The 19,521-nt window shown below is 45.2% G+C and overlaps 1 protein-coding gene across 6 annotated transcripts in view; it reads right to left on the bottom strand.

The window, feature by feature from the left end:
- The window catches only part of LOC146195992 (monocarboxylate transporter 12-like), a 47,260-nt gene that overhangs the window by 14,832 nt on the left and 12,907 nt on the right, over positions 1 to 19,521 (bottom strand). For 4 of the 6 annotated variants that reach the window (XM_084597993.1, XM_084597998.1, XM_084597997.1 and 1 more), the window contains exon 2: positions 8,249 to 8,537. The exons of the other annotated variants lie outside the window; for them this stretch is intronic. In XM_084597993.1, the coding sequence (XP_084454119.1) occupies positions 8,249 to 8,537 (289 nt within the window). The remainder of the gene's footprint in view (positions 1 to 8,248; positions 8,538 to 19,521) is intronic. 6 annotated transcript variants of the gene reach the window in all.

Raw genomic sequence — 19,521 nt, 5'->3', positions numbered from 1 at the left:
GCTGTGCCAAAATAATGTGCCATCCTGTAACTTGAAATTGTTGAGCCGACGACGGAGACGAGCATTTGGAGGTCTAATAACACCTGTGAGACTATCAATCAGGTTTCGACAGTAAGGGTCAGCACTCTGGTGGTGAGCAAGATTGCAGTCTATATCTGGCGTGGGAGCAATAGAAGCGGCGCACAAATACTAGATAACTGTAGGGTTTAAATGGCGTGACTCCGTTGAGACAGGAGAGGAATGCGAGGACATGTGTTGCGACGGCGAAGCAATGGGGTAACAAGAGACAGCATCGGCGTCCTTGTGCCTCTTGCTCGATTTGTAAGTGACAGTGAAGTCGTACTCTTGAATGCGGAGAGTCTACCGCCCGGTACGATCGGGCAAATTTTTCAAATAGGATAACCAGCAGAGGGCATCGTGGTCAGTGACGACTGTGGAGTGACGGCCGTACAGGTAAGGATGAAACTTCTGAACAGCCCAGATGACGGCGAGACATTCTTGCTTAGTAATAGTGTAGTTTTGTTCTGCAGGATTCAGAGTTCGGCTTGCCTAGGCAACACCATTTTCTGTAGAGGTGTTTTGGCATAGCAGAAGAATAGCTCCAATGCCACGGCTACTGGCGTCGGTGTGCAAAATAGTTGGAGCTTTCTCACTAAAACGGCAGAGGACGGGACCCGAAGTGAGAGCACACTTCAGAGTTTCAAATGCTTTTTTGCAAGCAGGATACCAGACGAAAGGCGTCTCGGTGTGAAGAAGCGCATGTAAAGGTGAGGCAATAGAGGCGAAATTGCAGATGAATCTGCGGAAGTATGATGCACGGAGATCTTTGACCAGAGTCGCACGGGGAAAGTGTGCGTAGAGGTGATGTTTTACTGGTCAAGCTTAATTCCTTCGCTGCTTACGAGATAGCCAAGGATTTTAATAGATTTTTATGAAGAATGGCATTCCGTCGTGTTTAGCTGAAGGCCAGCACTGGAAAGTACTGTCAAAACCTTATCGAGACGAGTAGGGGGATCAAAAATTGGTGAAAAAAAATCACGATATCATCTAAGTAGCACCGACATGTTTCTCCTTTGAGGCCGCGGAGAACTGTGTCAATCATGCGCTCGAATGTAGCAGGAGCGTTGCAGAGTCCAAATAGCATTACATTGAATTCCTATGAACCGTCCGGTGTTCCAAACGCGGTCTTCTCTTTATAATTTTGATGCATAGAAATCTGCCAGTAGCCGGACCTTAAGTCAAGGCTGGAGCAAAATTGGACACCTTGTAAATAACCGAGGGCGTTGTCAATTGCTTTGCCTTGCTTTGCTTTGTAAACTCTTTTCATATGTGCTCATAGTACGCCCCGACCCAATGTATAAGACATTCTGCGCCCCCCGCCGTTGCATCGTACCAGCACCGCTCTTTTATAGGTATATCGCTGCTTCGGACAAAATCACAACACACTATTGCAATGTCGCTAAGGGGCCCGTGTGGCAGACAATTCGGCGTCGTCGTCGTTACCGTTGCTTTTGAACATAAAAGCTGATGGAAAATTCAGGAGCAGTTCTTAAAATTCACTAAATTTCACAATGAAGCTCCGACACGAAAGGAACAGAAATAGCGGAAATGAAAACGCAGTCAACGCTCATAGGTCGTGACGGCTATCTGACTCATGTTGAATAAAGATGGGCGTACAGAATGCGCCATGCGAAAGGGTTCCGACAATTGAGCAGTCGCATTCTGATCTTTACAGGCGATGCCTAAGTAAGCGACCCATGTTTAAACCTTTCCCCACGGGAACAGCCGTGAAGATGGATTGAATTGCGGCGATAACACGTTTCATAAAGCATGTAGAATTAGAAATGGGCGAAACATGAAAAAGCTAGTTCTTGCAACCTTCGATAACTTCTACGCTTCGTAGAGCATGTGCGCTAAGGTAAAAGGACAAGCACGGCTTATAGGCCTGATATGCATGTGCCATGCCCTTGGAGCACCATGTTTCATTCACTAAATTTCGTACCTGACGCTCATTATATAACGGCGAAAGTCTTTAAGGGCTCATGATGTCGTGGACAAAATATGTCCCCTCTTGCAGTGTTCTGACTTGCCGAGGCGTGATGATGTTATACAGGTCCCGACAAATCCAAAAGCACCACCACAGTATGTGCGAGTGCGTGCCTAATGTGGCCATATGTCAAGCAATGATCATTTACTAATTAACGAATAAATTGTTTAGATAACAATTGATGGCTAAATAAGTAAATCCATATTTACTAATAAATTATTTACCTACCTAATTAGTAAATACTTGAATAAGAAATAATTACTAATCAGTGACAGTTCCGTAGCAGAATGTGGCACTCAGGCTTTTCGCCTTTCACTACTTTAGCCGCTAAGTCCATCGTGATTTTTCTCTATTTTGCAATCAATACTTATGAATGGCTTCAAACAACAGTTTCTTGTTGGCGAGGAAACTTCAGAGGGAGTCTTGGTCTTAGATGTGGGTCAATTGATTCAAGCAATTGGTAGTGATCAGTCGGAAAGCTCCGCTGTTGATACTTTGTTTCGGAAGCAATTTTGTTAGCCAGTTGGGATGCATCAGATTTCGTGAAGAAGGTCCGAATGTATCATTCATGTTGATGGCCTTTAGGAGCCGCTTCATCTGCTTTTTCATTGGCTTTATTGCCACGGTAAGGTGGTATCCATTGAAATGTTATGCAGAGGCCGGCCAATGATGTAATAAAATGATGTAGATATCCGATGTCAAGGGAAACAGGATGATGATTGCTTTTCTTCAGAAGGTTATTCACGATTTGCATAGATGCTTTGGAATCAGAGAAGATAACCCATCGTCCGGGAATTTGGCACAGGATGTAGGAAAGAGCTTCTTTAATGACATGGAGCTCAGCTGTCGTAGATGATGACTTCCGCTGCAGCCGGTAAGACAGGACATGTTTTTTGAGTGTACATAAAGGCAACAAGATGAAGTGTCTTGAGCAGTTAAACCGTCGGTGAATATGTGGGTGTATTGCGTATATTCCTTGACTAAGTTGGCAAGAGCGGCCTGCAGAAGTGCTTCTTGTGGCATGCGGCTCTTCACATCCACGCAAGTAACAGATATAATCACCTTTACAGAGGATTGTGTCCATGGAGGAAAGTTAAGTTGTAGTAGACTACGTAGCTGAATAATAGTAGCGAAGGGCAGAAACTGTACAGCTTGACCAAAGCCAGAGTCGCAGTGAGTTTGGTGGACACAGTGCAAGAAATGCTCCTTTCCTTGGAGGACATGTCGGAAATGGGCGCGCATAGTTTCTTGAACGGCAATCACATCTAGCGGGAGACATCCGGCTTCTGCAAGTTTTCCTGATGCAGAGGATCCCTTTGGGAGTCCAAGGCACATCCGCACACAGTTGTTACGTGCAGCTTCAATAATCGTCTTGCTTATTGAAGATAATCTTTGAAGCACCGGTAAATGGTAGCGTAACGCTCCTTCAACGTAGGCTTTTTTAAGCAGAACTATCGACCGGCAGTTGCTGCCCCATCGTGTTACCGCCATCAATCTGAAAACCTGCGATCCTGCAGTGATTCTGTTATTCCTCTCTCTTTCTTGTGGAGTTTTTTATACGTAGGGGCCCAAGAGAGGTTACTGCCAATTATAACACGTAGGAATCGGTGTGATCGTACATAGGACGGTAACGTCCACACAGAAGTAGCGGGTATCGAGTCATTCTTTTCCTTGTAAAAGCCATAGCAACACTTTTTTCTGGTGAGAGGCGAATGCCCTAGGGGAGCCAGGTGCATTAACCTGGGCATTTGCGCTCTCTGAATTCGTTGCTGCGTTGTATACCGCGAACGTGATGCACTCCAGAAGCAGATACCATTTGCAAAAATTGTTATGCTTACTCTTCGTAGAAGGTTTATTGTTATATGTATAATGGCAATATTTACCAGCAGAGGGTTGAGTACAGCTTCCTGAGGTACGCCCCTCTTCACTGCATGAAAGAGAGCTGGACCATGTGGAGTGCTCATAAAAATTTGCCGCTTTTGTATATAGTGTCCAATCCAATTGTGTAAGCTTTCCTCCGAGGCCAAGGCTGGCCAAGGCTGCGAGAATTACATGATGAACCACACAGTTAAAACCAGCCTTGATTGCAAGGAAAACGGCTGTCGGGATGTAACCAGCGTGAAGGTGCTTTTCAAGTGAGGAGACAGGGATAATAACATTATTAGTCACCGAACTATTTTGGCGAAACCAGTTTATTTCTTGAGGAACCAGGTGACGCGTTTGGAGATCATTCGCTCCATAAGCTTGCCTACGCAGCTCAGTAAAGCGATGGGTCGGAAAGATGCCTAATTTGTTGTCTGTTTAAAAGGTCCTAAAAAAGGCACAATTTTTGCAAACTTCCATTTCGTTGGGACATAACAAGACATCAGGGAAAAATTGTAGTATTCCAGGAATCGAAGGCGGCAATAGTGAGGCAGCTTTGCGATTGCGTCATAAATCACCTCATCCTGACCAGAAGACGTCCGTCTGTTTAATTGCGCGATATCTGTGGATAACACTTGAATACTGAAAGGTAGGCGCATCGCTGCCACTGCCACTTGGGGGATGGTTGATAGCCCATCTGTGGAGTGTGCGGAAGTCCCTGACCTCGCGGACAGTAGTCTGCAGCATTCTTCTAAGACGTCTTTAATGAATTATTGTTGATGCAGAGATAGTGCTGTGAAAGGGTGAAGCTCATGGAGGGGCGTGCGCATACCGCGAAATATGCGCCAAATTTTGGCCACTGATTATCGCATATTCAACGTAGAACAAAAGTCACGCCATCTTTGCCGACTAAGCTTAACAAGGTAGCGTCGAATGTGACGTTGTGTGCGTCAGCAGGCACGAAGGCCTTCAATGTTTTTTGTGAGCAAAGCTTTCCTTTCAGCTCGTCTGCGAATAGCGCACAGCCTTTCAAATGTCTCATCATTTGAGGGTAAGCTATCGCTTTTATCTGTGATTCGCGTGCTTACTCTCGGCAAAAAGCCATTGACGATATTAGTTCCTCATCTCGGGTTGCTGCAGAAATTCGTCTGCTTGCAGCGCCTTTGTATATATGCCAGTCAATAGATTTCATAAGATATTTATTTGGTGCCATCTGCGCACGGACAGGTCATATGAGGAGTAGGTAATGGTCACTTCCACGTCTTTCCAGATCGGTACGCTAGCCAAAGTTGTGGGCAGCTGAACTTGAAGTTGAAATTTTAAGTTTTTATTTTATCTTAGTTTTCCGTGTAAACCTGTCACAAAGGTCATGCCAATGCTGCTGGCAGTCGTCCGTCCTCGGATATAGGTTATGCTGCATCATTTAGCAGTTCAATTGGATGCTTTGCAAAACGTTCTACAAGCTTGGTACCTCGGGCACATGTGTGTGAGCTTCCCTTCAGAAATAATATGTGGAGTAGGCGTACTTGTTATCAAATTTTCAAGCCTCGAAGCATCGAATGGCCTGCCGGGCTCAAGATATACACTAATAAAAGAGTATCCTTGTCTCCCAATTACTGGTACGGCTCACACATATTCATTGTCAGTGTGAGGCGGAACGTCAACCAAGGAGGCCGGGATATCTTTGCGTAAGCCTATCAGCTAACGTCATCTAGTCATTGTGAATGATGAAAAGTGTATATTAGCAGTCTGAAAGTTTCCTGCACGCGCGATTCAGAGATGGCTATGAAAGGGAAGTGGTACGCTCGCACAAGCTGCCGAAGATAAAAAATTTTCGAGCGTAAACCACGAGCGCTTCACTATAAAAATGGTGCAAGTGGCGAAGACGTTATGGATGGTCAGCTGTGGCGAAGCTTCTCCTGTCGAATCCATGATTTCAGATGTGTGATATTACTGCCCTGTGGAGCGTAAGAAACCGACAGCAACGGCTTCATTGCTAGAACAGCTTCTACTTCTGGGAGACCTCGTGACGAAGGGTTAGCGCGGACAAGTGCCATTGATAGCGGCGACCAGCATCGGAATAAGTAGGCATGTGATTTCTAGTTCGGTGCTTCCGCTTTGCTGCCTTTCGCTGATCTTCTTGCTACATTGCATTGCCTATAGACTAGGACTTAGAGAGGTTGTTTGCCGGGTCTTGTGCGGAGTGTCGTGCTGCTTTGATGGTGGAGAAAAACCAGCGGACTTCCCACGCTTCTTTTTGGCTGCATCCATGTGTGCCTCATCGCACGTTTTTCTATCATGTGATTTGTCACGTTGTGGTTACTGATTTTGGGACAGATCTAACGTATTTGTAAAAACCACGTTAATGTTAGGTGGTGGATCATGACGCTTGGGCGGTTTCTCTTGTGCTTGCTCCACTGAGCGTGCAAGTGTAGCGGCATTCCTTTTAACACACCCTCCGTATGAAGCAGGGTGTGGGCCATCGCAGTTTGCGCATTTAAGTTGCGCTCTGGAGGTGCACTCTTTGCGCGAATGGAGGCCAGCACACACTTTGCATCGCATAGGGCTGGTAAAATGTCTTGATATGTGGCCATGGCTCCGGAATCCGCAGCAATGTGTCGCTGCTCCGACATACACATTGCAGGGTATCTACAGAACCCAAGCGTGACTCTTAGGCAGTGGTGCATCTTTTGAGAATTCTAATATACGGAATGACGGCATACTTCATTGAACTTGCCACCGTCCTCAGGAATGTATGTTGTTTATCTCCTTGCTGATAGGATGCCTTGGTCACATAGATACTCCTGCAGATCTTCATTTGAGTAGGTGACAGGCACTCCTTGAAATTTTCAGTAGCTGGCTGTGTGAGAATATGGTACCCGGACATCTACAACCAGTCCAGACAGCTTAGTTACTGTGACCGAACGGTTGGCAGCTCGCAACGTCGATACTGTATCCATTACGCTCTCATCCCTATTAAGACGATGGCTGATAACTTTTTCTTGAGCCGATGGTACAACTGCCGAAGCCACGATGTAAGGGTTGGCTTTCCATAGATTGCCTGCTACCTCAGAGGGCTTGAAGGCAACCGGAACACAGCAACTCTAGGACACAACCGTGAAGAATACCTGGTTCATGTCCTCTGCGTGGTCACCCAAAGGCACATCGTTGGCTTGTTCTTCGTGTAGTCTCTTGTACGTAGGGCCTTGATCTGTTGCCACCACTACAGGGGCCGCTTCACTAGCCGATGGCTCTGCTGCCATCAGTGCTGCATGGATTGCGGCTGATGGTGGTGTTTCTTGTTTGAGTGCACATGGCACTGAGCGCCTGGCAGGTCGCTTGATGGGGTTCCGCCGGTGGCCAGAGACCCCCAGATAATCACACGTTGAGGACACAAACCACAGAAACACTGAATACTCCAAAACTTCTAAAGAACGCCGAAAATTAGAGACCGGTCTCAAACAGCCGAAGAAGGACGAATTCATGACGCGAGTACTGTATAAGAACACACGGCTAGTAGACGAAGCGGCCGGCTCCGCTTTCCCGTTTGCTGTCAACTGCGCCATCAACGGCGTGGCTGTCGCTTTGATTGGGGAGTATAACCTCTGCACTAGGAGTGGTTTCTTCAAGCAAAAGTTGGATTTTTCTCCCATGCAGAAGTTGGTTTGGATGTCAACTCAGCGGACATCTACATAACTGTCTTTTGCTTTAGGATTTTATGCATGAACTATACCTCTCACAGCTTGCGGAGAGGTGCAGTGATTCTCGCCTCCTTAACATGTATTCGAAGAGCAGACGTTTTTTGAGAGAACATGTGCCACTTCCGTGTAAATTTGTCAACAGACGTACACCGAAGTTTAAAAAAATATCAGCAGTTGACTCGAAGAATCTTGGTCTTTAAACGACCAAGCTTATTTAAATTACTTCACCAAATGTAGGTAACGACAATATTCGCACCCCAAGCAATAAACTATCGATTGTACGATCCTCTGTCATTTCTGACCAAGGCGACCACTTTTCAACGGTCGCAAGATACTAAAACAGCCAAGCAAAAAATTTTCGAAGGGCGTTATTGGAGCTTTGCAAGCCTTAAACGGATATTACAGATACCATAGTGAATGTCTTGGGATTAAAATTGAATACTTAAGTCTTTTACCTTCCGCTTACACCGCACAGCGCTCGCGCGTTTCAAAAATTTTGATTCCAGCTTATTGCGCCACCATAGGCAGAATTCCTTCTCACGTCCTCTGGCTGAGTAGCAAACTTCCCCAGCTAACAAGCTACCGCTGCGAATTCCTTAACGCGTACGTATCCAAAAATCTTGGCTGCTATTATCACCGGAGAGGTTGACGAAGCCACAGTAGACGCTCAGTGGTAACGATGCCTGGGCCCTTGTTACGCCGAACACGGACATCATTTTTGTGAAGAACAGTCCGCCGCACCGGAAGAATGACGAAAAGAGCAGGTTCACCAAGAAGCAGACCGCTGCCATGAACCAACTCTTCGGCCCGTCAGGAGCCGGGACACTTGCCACGGGTTTCATGGTGGTCCCATGAAACTGTGGCGTCAGCTTTTGGCTGGCATCTTCTTGCGAGGAAGCTTCTTGAATACCTTCCAGCTCACCTTTCTGCAAAAAGTAGAACATTGTTTCGCACCATCATCACCGGAAGCTAGGGCAGCTAGGTTCTTCTGGGCTGCCGCGTTAGGGGTCGTGCGCTGCAACAATGATCTTCTAGATGAAAATTTTTGAAGTCCGCGGGTTCTTTAAATCGGAAAAAAGAGTCCTTTTCTCCGCTCGGGGAGGCACTACTTGTGAATCCCCTTTGGTGCAGGTATAATTTTAACGTCGAGAAATTAACGCTACGAAAATGAAGCGGACGAAACAGAACTTAGCGACATTTAAAGGATTGTGACTGAACTTCCTGTACGTGCTGTGTCAAAGCAAGTTCATCTTTTCGAATTCTGCTAGCCTGCAACCTACGTGGACATCTTTCCTTGTTCCCATAAGCGACACATGCTTACACTATGAAAACAGTTAGTGCAGGCTGTGATTATTGCCGTCTTTATTGTGCCAGGACTACACCGAACCTCAAACATAGGGGCGGAGGTGCGCTACGCAAAACTTTGTGCCAAACTCTTGCAAGGTAAAAGCTCATGTGTTCGCTCATCAGCCGCTGCGGTGTGCTCGAACTGAATAGCCTTATTCCGAGTTTTCAAATGATGTGCCGAACAAGGCATAAAATGTTCTCGTTTAAGGAAGCGCTCATGAAACGGAAGATTTTCAGGACGTCTTCGTGCTAGTTGCTGCAAAACGTTCAGAGCAACTGGTAAACGGTACATCAATACAGGAACTGCTACACCAATACAAATCGCTCCACCTTGCTACACGTAATCTAATGTGTTCTACCGTAACAAAACCGCAATTCACCAAATACATCCCTTTGCCTTTCATAGTTTGGTTTGGTTTGCTTTGTGGGGTTACCGTGCCGAAGCAACTCAGACTATGAGAGATGCCGTAGCGGAGGACTTCAGAAATTTCGACCACCTGGAGCTAATTAGTGTGCATTGACATCGCACAGCACACGGGCGCCTTGCTTATCGCCTTCATCGAAAAGCTGCCGCCGAGGCCGGGATTCGGTCCCGCGTTCTTGGGAACAGCAGGCGAGCGCCGTAACCACTGCGCCACCCCGGCGGGGTGCCTTTTGTAGTTCAAATTAATGTTCAAGAATATACTGCAAAGTATCGTGATTCTAATTGTTCGCTATTATGACGTTGCTCCCAATAAAGCGAAGCGGTGCTTTCTAATTTGACATTGGTTGCGGTCCAGTAGCTAGGGTGATGACGTCACAAATTTGCTGGGCCGCCCTATTGCAAAAATTAGTGCCACTGGGTCCAAGCGCCCCAGCGCCATATTTTACTATGGGATCAGTATGAGGCTGGACAGAGGGCGTACTGGGGCGCGGAATACTGGCACGCTTCGCGCAGGCGACACTGGTCGCCCGGAGAAAAAGAAAACGGCCTAGGATAAAACTTAAAAGCTAAAAAGTAACGAAGGGCATCAAGTAGATAAAGATCTTTAAAAGGAGCGGCGCTTACCACTCTTCGAACTCTCTACCTCTTAATCTGTAGCTCTCTATGCTAACCACTTGGCCACGCCGACTTTTTTTTTCTTTATTGCATGAATTAGTACATATACATATACATCAGTTAAAGATCGTGGTTGCCATGCCCCTTGGCTGACAACCGTGTCTAATGGACTTTCATTACCGCAAGTTCGCCCATCAGACTCAAGACCTCCTCCGCAGTGTCTTGCTGCTTCAAAATTTCTTTTAATTTATACACTTGTTCAACAAAATAATCACATACAGATCGTAAATCGACATCACAGTGTCTATAAGCCATCCTACTCCTCCATATACTGTGAAGGCCTAATAGCATGATGAGGTCATACTGAAAATCATCATTAACAGTTGTAAAGTACCGAATTCCACGTGGCGTCAATGGCAGGTCTTTTTTAAGTGCCCTTTGTAACACATACCAGTAAAACACCGCATCCCAACAATCCAGGAACACATGCTCAACTGTTTCAGGCTTCCTACATAGGAGACAGTTTGAGCCCCAAGGTACAAAAAGGCCCTTTTCTTCCATCCATGTTTTGACTGGGAGGGTTCCTGTATGCAATTTAAGAAAGAATGTTTTTACGCCCGGTGCAACAGTCATGTTTTTAACTCGTTTGAGCACATATTTCCCTGGGCTTTCACAGTATAAGGTTCTGTACAATGAAGCTGGAAACAATTGTGAAATAAGATACTTGTACAGTCGCTTAGGTGGTACCGTCGCTAAATACTCTACAGAGTACCTCACGCGCCAAAACGTGAACGACAAAAGCTTGAACCACACTACTTCTCGCAGGAAGCGTACACAGTGTATCCCCGAGCAGAACATGAAGAGACTATAAACTCTGGAATTGCACTGGATAGCATGATTTGCATAAAGGTTCTCAGGATTGCATCTTTTTGGTCACGTAGGAAACAAAACCTTAAAATCATCTGCCGCACATATATAGATGCATTAGAGACAACCCTCCGTCTTTAACTCGCCGAAAGATATTATCTCTGCTAATTCGTTCCCAGTTGGACGACCAAATGAAGACCGCAAGTACACGATGGAACCGTTGTATATTGCTTCGAGCACAATACAATAGTTGAAGTAAATACATTATTCTTGCTACCAAAAAGGTATTGCATACAGTCGCACGGGCGAAAATAGAGAGGTTACGTCCCATCCATCCTTTCGTCCTTTCCCGTATTTCTTCCGCTTTTTCATTCCAGTAATTCGTATTTTCTCCGTATTTGTCCAATGGGACTCCCAAATAAACTCCGGGCTTTGTAGCCCATCTTACTCCACAGAAAGTCTCCGGTTCCTCTTCCCATTCCCCGTGCCAGACTCCGAGACTTTTCTTTAAATTAACAGCACTACCAGTTTGCCTGCAATACCTTTGTGTCACTTTCAAAGCTTCCGAAACGCTTTCCCGGTCTTCACTTGGCCACGCCGATAATTGCTTTTTCAGCATGATATTTGTTACATGCTTTTAAATTCAGCATAGAGTTATAAACATTATTTACAAAGTAATCAGCCTGTAGACGAAAAGTCCAATTGGTACATACAACACAACACCACACAACTAGAATACGACTTAGCACAACTTCACTAAAACGGTGGAAAGGAAAGACAACACATCAACAATGGCAGCCAGTCCGGTTGATAGTCATTATCTTCATAAGCGGCTCTGAGCTGGTGTACCATCTGGCTGAAATGAGTAGCGGGGGAGACTAGAGGTTCAGCATTCCGGTCCAACATACGCGTTTTCCACAGGCTGTGCAGTCCAAGGAGGAAAATCACGTCATAGGGTTCGTGGTCATGTTCGGTGGTTATCAAGTAACGCACACTGTAGGAATTTAAAATAAAGTCTTTCTTCAATGTCCTTTGCAGAACGTCCCAAAATAATATTGCATTTTGCAGGCAATAAAACAGTGTTCGATAGTTTCAGGTGTATCACATAACGGGCAATTAACAGAAGAAACGAAAATATTTTTTTTTCTGAAGCCAAACTTTAACAGGTAAAACATCAGCATGAAGTTTAAAGAAAAACGTTTTAGTAGAAGGCGAGATCGGCATTTTTGCGCACCCTTTTTAACACATGGTGCCCCAAATAATTGGAATAGAGTGAATGATATAAGGGAGGCGGGAACAACATAGATATCAAATCTTGGTATAAATGTTTCCGTGAAAAAGAGAATAAGTACTCATAAGAGAAGCGAACTGTCAGAAAACACACTGAATCGTAAACTTCTTTCATAAAACCGAATAATAAGGGCCAATCGGTAAAATTGGAAGAGACCACTAAGTTTTGCAGAAGGTTCACTAGGTTAGTTTGCAGGGATGCTCTGGTAATTGGATGGGGGCTATTACGGAAAAAAAGAAACGAGCAACTAACTGTCTGACATAGAGATGTGTCAAACCCCGTCCGCCAGCTGAAACAGGCCTGAATAAGTTATCGCGCCGCATAGGCTCAAAACTGGACGACCATATGAACGTCGCAAACGTTCCGTGAAAACTGTGGATGTAACTCCTCGCGCAATGGAGTACCTGTAAACATAATAAAGTTTTGTAGCCAGAAACATGTTACAAGCCTGTGCTTGGCCAAAAATTGATAGGCGGTGCGGAACAAAAGTCTGAGCATAGCTTTTGAGTTCCGTGACCCGCTCTTTCCAGTAACGCCCCCTAAACTTGAATGCATGAAGGGAAACTCTAAGGTATTTGGAACACGAGACCATTCAATTCCAGCATAATGAGTCGGCATTGCTCGCCATGAACCGAACCACAGACCCGAACTTTTAGACTTGTTCATTTGAGCGCCAGATACAATCCAAACTGCTCAATGGTGGTTATAATGTTGTCAATGCTGGGTTTGTTTGTGCAGAAAAACGCCAAGTCGTCGGCGTACGCAAGCACTTTGACGTCATTACTGAAGGCAACATAACCACGGATACTGTGGTTTTGCAGTACACTCAAACAAAGTGGCTCCAGGTAGAGGGCAAAGAGTAGCGGTGACATAGGACAGCCCTGCTTCAAGGATGATCGAATTGCCACAGGCTCTGATAGGTGACCGTTAACAATCAAGCGAATGGAACAGTTGTAAGAAAGTTGCACCCCTTTCAGTACAGTTGATCCAGCATTTGCACGCTCGAGAAGAGAAAATAGAAACGTATTCCGGACGTGATCAAATGCCTTCGCAAGGTCAATCTGGAGTAGAGCAAGCTGCTCATAAGAGCCAGAGAAAGATTCGAGAATTGGACGTGTAATATGTATGTTATTTTGTATGGAGCGTCCCCTCAAGCCACATATCTGATGAGGGCCAATAAGAACAGTCATGGCATACTGTAAACGATTTGATAGTACTTTCGCAAAAATTTGTAGTCTACATTTGCCAACGTAATTGGCCTGTAGCCATTCACTGAGAGCAATTTTTCGTTATCCGTACTCTTTGGAATTAGGACTGTGTGATTCCTAGTAAAAGACTGAGGAAGAACCACCACATCAAAACTTAAAGCGAAGATCTGCAGCAAGACAGGGCTCAGCAAAGGTTCAAAAGTTTTGTAAAACTTGCACGATATGCCATCAGGGCTAGGTGTTTTAGAGAGGGGTAACTGGTCAATTGTGTGTTCTATTTCTTCCAACGGGAAATGACCATTGCTAACAACACAGTCTTCATCTGATAAAGGCGTTATAATAGCTTTAGAGTTAGCTAGTAGATCCTAATTAGAAGCAGCAGAAGCGTCACTGATTAGTGTCGTGTAATAGCTCACTAACACAGAGATGATGTCACACGTTTTCGTTACTAGGGTGCCATTGAAGATCATTCCCGGTATCAATTTGGACGTAGCATTACGGTGCTCATCAAGTAGAGCTTGTCGCGTAGGGGTTTCAGAGTGCAAAGCACAATTTGTACGAGATCGAACTCGGGCACCCCTGTATCTTTCAGCGTCCTGTATTTGTAGGTCACACTTTACCCTAGCAATTTCGTCTAAATATACCGCAGGTGCCTCACATTCTAACTCATAGAGGTTATACAAACTCTTATGCAATGTCCTCTCTTGAAATTTCCTGTAAAATGACCTAACAGACCCAATTTCAATAGCTATCGCTCGCACCTCCTGTTTAAACAGCTCCCATGTAGCAAATATTCACATGGCACCTGTTAAACACACTTGTAGCTGGGAGCGTATCCGAAAGGCAAACTCCTGATCATTTGCAAGTGAAGAATTTAACTTCCAAAGCTCCCAATGCGGCCTAAAGTTTGAACAGTAAGTGCTCCCGAGCCGAGCAACCACCATACAATGATCTGAAAGGGAAACCGGTACAGTTTCACACAATAAATCACAGGAAATCAGGTGGAAGAAACATAAATCCTGTCTAGGCGTTCGTGGGACCTCCTCTGGATATGCGTGAATAGTGTAGTGACATGAGGCCCCTGTATCAATGAGTCCTGAGTCATCTATAACACGCGACAACACTTCACCACTTCTGTCTCTGTGTACACTAGGCCCAGCACGATCATTCAGGTAACATACACAATTATTCAGGAAACCATTGAAACATTTTTCCATTTTATGTCATTACCGCATTTATAACATTGGGACTTCATGTTTCGCAGTCTACAGGCCATTGCTGCAACTCTAACAATTAAAACTTCTTGATCATGGGAGCTTCCTGCCTGCTCTCACGAATTGCATCTAATGTTCTGGATGCCTATGCGCACTATTTTGCGCACTGGAATCATTTTAACATGTGGAGTTTGACATCGCTGGCAAATTTACCAACGCCGACTCTCCGGTGGTGCTCTTCTACCGTGTGCGTATTTTTCGCTGAACACGGAATTTTATTACAAACCTTCAAGGTCAAAAGTGCGACCAAGCTTCAATACCGGCAAGCGTATCAGCGACGACACTATATTTCGTGTAACTAAACTTTATTTGGATGTAAACATTTCTGGAAGCATTGCGATGACCGAGGGCTTGGCTGCTTAAGGCCCGTTCACACTTGCGACTCGCAGCGGTCGCGCGACCGTTTTGGTCGAAAAGCGACAGTCGCAAATGGTCGCATCGACCGAAAAGCGACTGCCGCGGGACGTTTGGGCGCTGCTCGATTTCCAGCCGCGCGACCGCTGGTCGCAAACCAATAAGCCAATCAGCGGCTCAGCTGACGTGAACGTAAATTAATTTTAGTTTCACCCTATGTGGTGAACAGGCAAGGTATACGCGATGTGGAAAGCAACCCGCAAGTGGCATTCGCAAGTGTGAACATCGGTTGCTCTCTGGTTGCATGCGACTGCCGGTCTCGCGTCTTTCGCGAGTCGCATGTGTGAATAGACCTTTATACACAAATAAAGAAGGAGCTAAAAATCATGAGAAACACGTATTATATTATGCATTACAAGCTCTGAATGTTGTTTTTTCTCTCATGGGCACATCGCTCGTTATAGTACTCTCTTCCTTGTTTTACTTTTTTTCTGCTGTTTATACTGGGACACGGTGCAGTCTACGCTCGCTAATGCGTAGGCCCTGTTTAGAGCCTGCGACTGAGCCCGCATTGAACATTTTGGCAATAATCATTGTGTTAGAGTGCCCTGAAGATCAGCTGTGAAGTTTGATATGCATGGTATTCCCCATTATTCTATTCCAGTTTTAGTTGTACGAAATAGTGTGTCATGAGATATCAGACGCGCGGTGATTGTGGTAGCTCCTCGAAACGCTAGAAACGACCTATCGAAACATACAAATTCTAAAAAATACCGTCTTTGTTTTCTTACATGTGCGCCACTACTACGAAGTAAAAAGCGCTTACTTGAACCATATTTTTCATACGCGCCCTGACGATCCATTGCGAGTGCGCTGTTGCCATGTTGGCCCCTGAGGGATTGTAACCGGTCAACGCCACGGGCCGCACTAACTATACTAGGACAAGTGTGGCCCCAGCGCACATATAGCTCTTGTCCCAGTGCATCGCGAGTGCTAGCAAAACAGCCAGCGTCAAAAATCTAATCCCAGCGTTTTTCTCCTGTCGTGCCAGTGCAACCAGTGTCTTCCCGTTACTGCTCTAGTGAATATCGCAGACCTCCAGCGTGCCCAGAAGACTCAGTGCAAAATTCTACTTGTTTCGGACTGGAAGGCGCTGGGAGACGCTGGGTTTGCAATAGGGCGGTCTGAGCTTTTTGGACCAGTTCCGTCACACAAAACCTGATATTTATTTATTTATTTATTTATTACAAGTTCCTGCAGCGCCCGAAGGCATTATTGCAGGGGGAGAGATGACAAGTAATCTTGCTGGGAACGCCAGTGATAAAAATACATAAAAGAAAATAACAGGACACAAGTGATAATGCGGAATGAAAAACATGCATCTAAAGGGGGCAACTGCGCGACGAACAAAGTGATGAAAACACTCAAAAAACAAAGTAATGAAGGAAACACACGGATGCTGCGGATGAGCCATATCAGGCTTCCACGTAAAAGTCGCCTCCAAGTTGGTGGCGCCTTCCCGCTAAGCTTCATGACAGAGACCATGGAATTTGCTGAATCTGGGTTATAGCATACCACCACTATAATGCTAATCTATAAATGGAGTTCCCAAGGGAAACAATCTCCGCAACTATCTTGCTGACTCCTCGTATATTAAAGGGACAAGCTTCTATTAAAGTTGAATATGAAACTGTGGGCCTAGATGTCATCTACTAAAGGCAGTTCCGAAGGCATGATTCGTAATTTGGGCATAATTATACATTTAAAATTCCATAACTATGTCACATTTGTGGCGGTGGTAGCGCCATGCTTCTCCCTCTCGTTAGAACACGGGGGCCGGCTAGAATATATGAAGTGAAATTTCATCTATTGACCTTTTCAGACTGTCATAAAAACAGACACTTTTGTTAACAGGAACGTAAGGGAGTCTGCGCTTCTCTTTCCTAGTAAATCACGGCGATTTGGGCAGGTTATAGTGTTCAATCCGCTCCAAGTCATTCTGAGAAAAAGAATCGTATGCCTACAGTGATCACTGTAGGCATAGGCATAGTGCCATAAGACCTAATCGCATCATCCATCTAGCATTGCACATGCGCACAACAACAATGGGCTTAGAAAAGCTCTTAAAACCCGATGACATTTTGTAAATGCGAACCACAACTCGCTAGCCGAAATACCGAGCATCAGTCGCCTGTTGACAAGGAGGGAGGCCAAGGCGCCTAATATTTCTTTTAACCAAGTCAAAGTGAGGCCTCTTTTGATACATAAATTTCCAGGCAGGTGTACTGCCAGATATTTTCTCTTCTGCTATGTTGTCTGTTCCAACGTTTCTGTGATTTTGTGTTTTTTGTTTATTTAGGACAGATATTTTCTTCAAATTGACAGAAATTATCTATAGTGCTACATTTTCTTTTTTACTTTTCTGTCACTTCACAGGTTTCTTTCTGCAGGTAACAGAATGATGCATGTATATTTTTTTCATTATTCCCCTAATTCTCATCTTTTTCTTGCTGTAAAAGGAAAATTGCGCAAAGCTCCTGTTGCTTTGACAAACAGTATTTTTAGGACGAAAACCTTGCTAACCCCATGACAAGAATATCTGTGTCAGCGCCGGCAGTACCCAATAAGATCAGTTACGTTAGTCTAGCCACAGCCATTGTCTAGCCATCGAAACAGGGAGTGGAACAATGGCATGCATAACAGATGCCACTTCAGCAGGGAATCAATATTTCTTCTTCTTCGGTTCACTGTATGATCATAGCTACTAATAACAGGCATCAATGCGGCGCCACTAGTTATATTTTTCGTATGCACCTACTATCGCAGCAGAACTCATTTTGTGATAGGAAACGTAGCAGATGATATGTGTGCCTCCAATGTTTTGCCTTCCAATCAAGGTCTCGGGTAGAAAATAGAAAATTACTTTTTTGTGGACATATTTGGTCAATGGTATATGAAAATATTCTTTGTGCGGGAACAAAATTTTTGCTTAAATATACGTGTAATTTCACACATTTGTTTGGCCCTGTGGTATCGGTGGTTGTAGCGCGATAGATGGAGGAGGCTTTGGCTCCCGCGGCTAATTTTGTTCGCACTAGAGAGATCGCCCCTTGCGGCGAGGTTCCGTTCTCTCAATGATAGGGTCCTCTGAGCAGCGTCATCTGACGACAGATAGCGGAAATATTGTAAAAATAAATAAGAGCGCATTCAAAGCCTGCCGTACTCGTTGCTTCAATGGCGTAATCTATTGACACTATTTAACGGAGCACTCAGCGAATAAAACATCTGTTCGAGTTCTGTAAGAGTAACGTTTTCCGGAATGTTTTTTAAAGCTCAACTTCAAAATCCCCTACCAAGACCTTTCAGGGCGGCTGTTCCTACTTTTAATTCTTAATAGCCGCAAAACCATCCGTGAACAAAACCACGAGGTCACGGCATGACAATGTTAACAATATTGAATTAGCTGCACCGTTATCATTTCCTGCCTTCAGTGAGTCAGTGTTACCTTTAGGTTGCGTTCAGAGGCACTTCTCGGTAACAATCGCCGTTTAACCCGCTCAGAGGCAACCAGTGAGGAGAAAGAAGTTGCGGGACCCTACCGTTGAGGAGACGGAATTACGCCTCCTTGCGCGTCTCTCATTCCCTCCTCTACCTCCACTTTGCTGTGAAGCCGCTAATGATATCAGAATCGGGTCGGTGCGGGCGGCTACCGCTCCGCGTGACACAGGCGTGTCGCTATTGCGAAAAGCAGTTTTTCTTGTTTTTCCTGGCAGGAACCTAGGTGCACACCAGCCGTCCGAAAGTGGAATATGCGGTCTTAGTCTTATCGGGCCCCGTAAATGCTCTGGCTGCAGTTCGCCAGACACAGGGAGCACGAGAAAATACACCTTCATTGGGACGATTTTAGACCGACTGTCGGTTAGCCGGCGGAGGGGCTGCTTTTCCAGCGTAGGAAAGCATCTGCCGGGCCGCGTGCGCACGCGGCTTACTTTGCGGACATTTATAGCATTTATGGCCTCCACTGTGTACTGAGGTGTTTTAAGAAGCGTATTCCGCTGATCTTGCCATCTGTAGAAAAGGACGAGTGCGTCACCAATGTTTACAGTATTGCCTTGATCTGTTCCATGTAGCTTGTTTATCTGTGTTTTGTTTTCAGCGCGAAAGAGTGCTGCCAACCGATGGGAATCTTTCTCGGAAATATTGTCCAGCAATTTAAATGTTTACAATTGCTTTTGGAATCGTGAGTAAATATGCATCGTTATTTTTTTTTTAACAATCATAAGTTCATATGTATAGACACTTCTGTCTCCTTCAGGATATCCATCACTAACGGAGGAGCATCTTTCGCGCAACAAGTCCACTGCCTGGGCAATGTTTCAGCCCTTGTAAGCCTCAGGTCGGAGGAAGGAACAAATAAACCACGAAAGAACCGATAAACTTCAGCCTTTGAATATTGGCCTGAAGAAGCTAACGAAAGTGTACAATCGTCTCCGTAGGCTGTGGCATGCACATTGCCTTCGATGCAGATGA

The sequence above is a fragment of the Amblyomma maculatum genome, chromosome 3 (genome assembly GCF_055883805.1).
Source record: "Amblyomma maculatum isolate TAMU_Amacu chromosome 3, ASM5588380v1, whole genome shotgun sequence".
NCBI lineage: Eukaryota > Metazoa > Arthropoda > Arachnida > Ixodida > Ixodidae > Amblyomma > Amblyomma maculatum.
The sequence above is the reverse complement of the archived record's forward strand: the minus strand, read 5'-3'. Positions and strand labels throughout refer to the sequence as shown.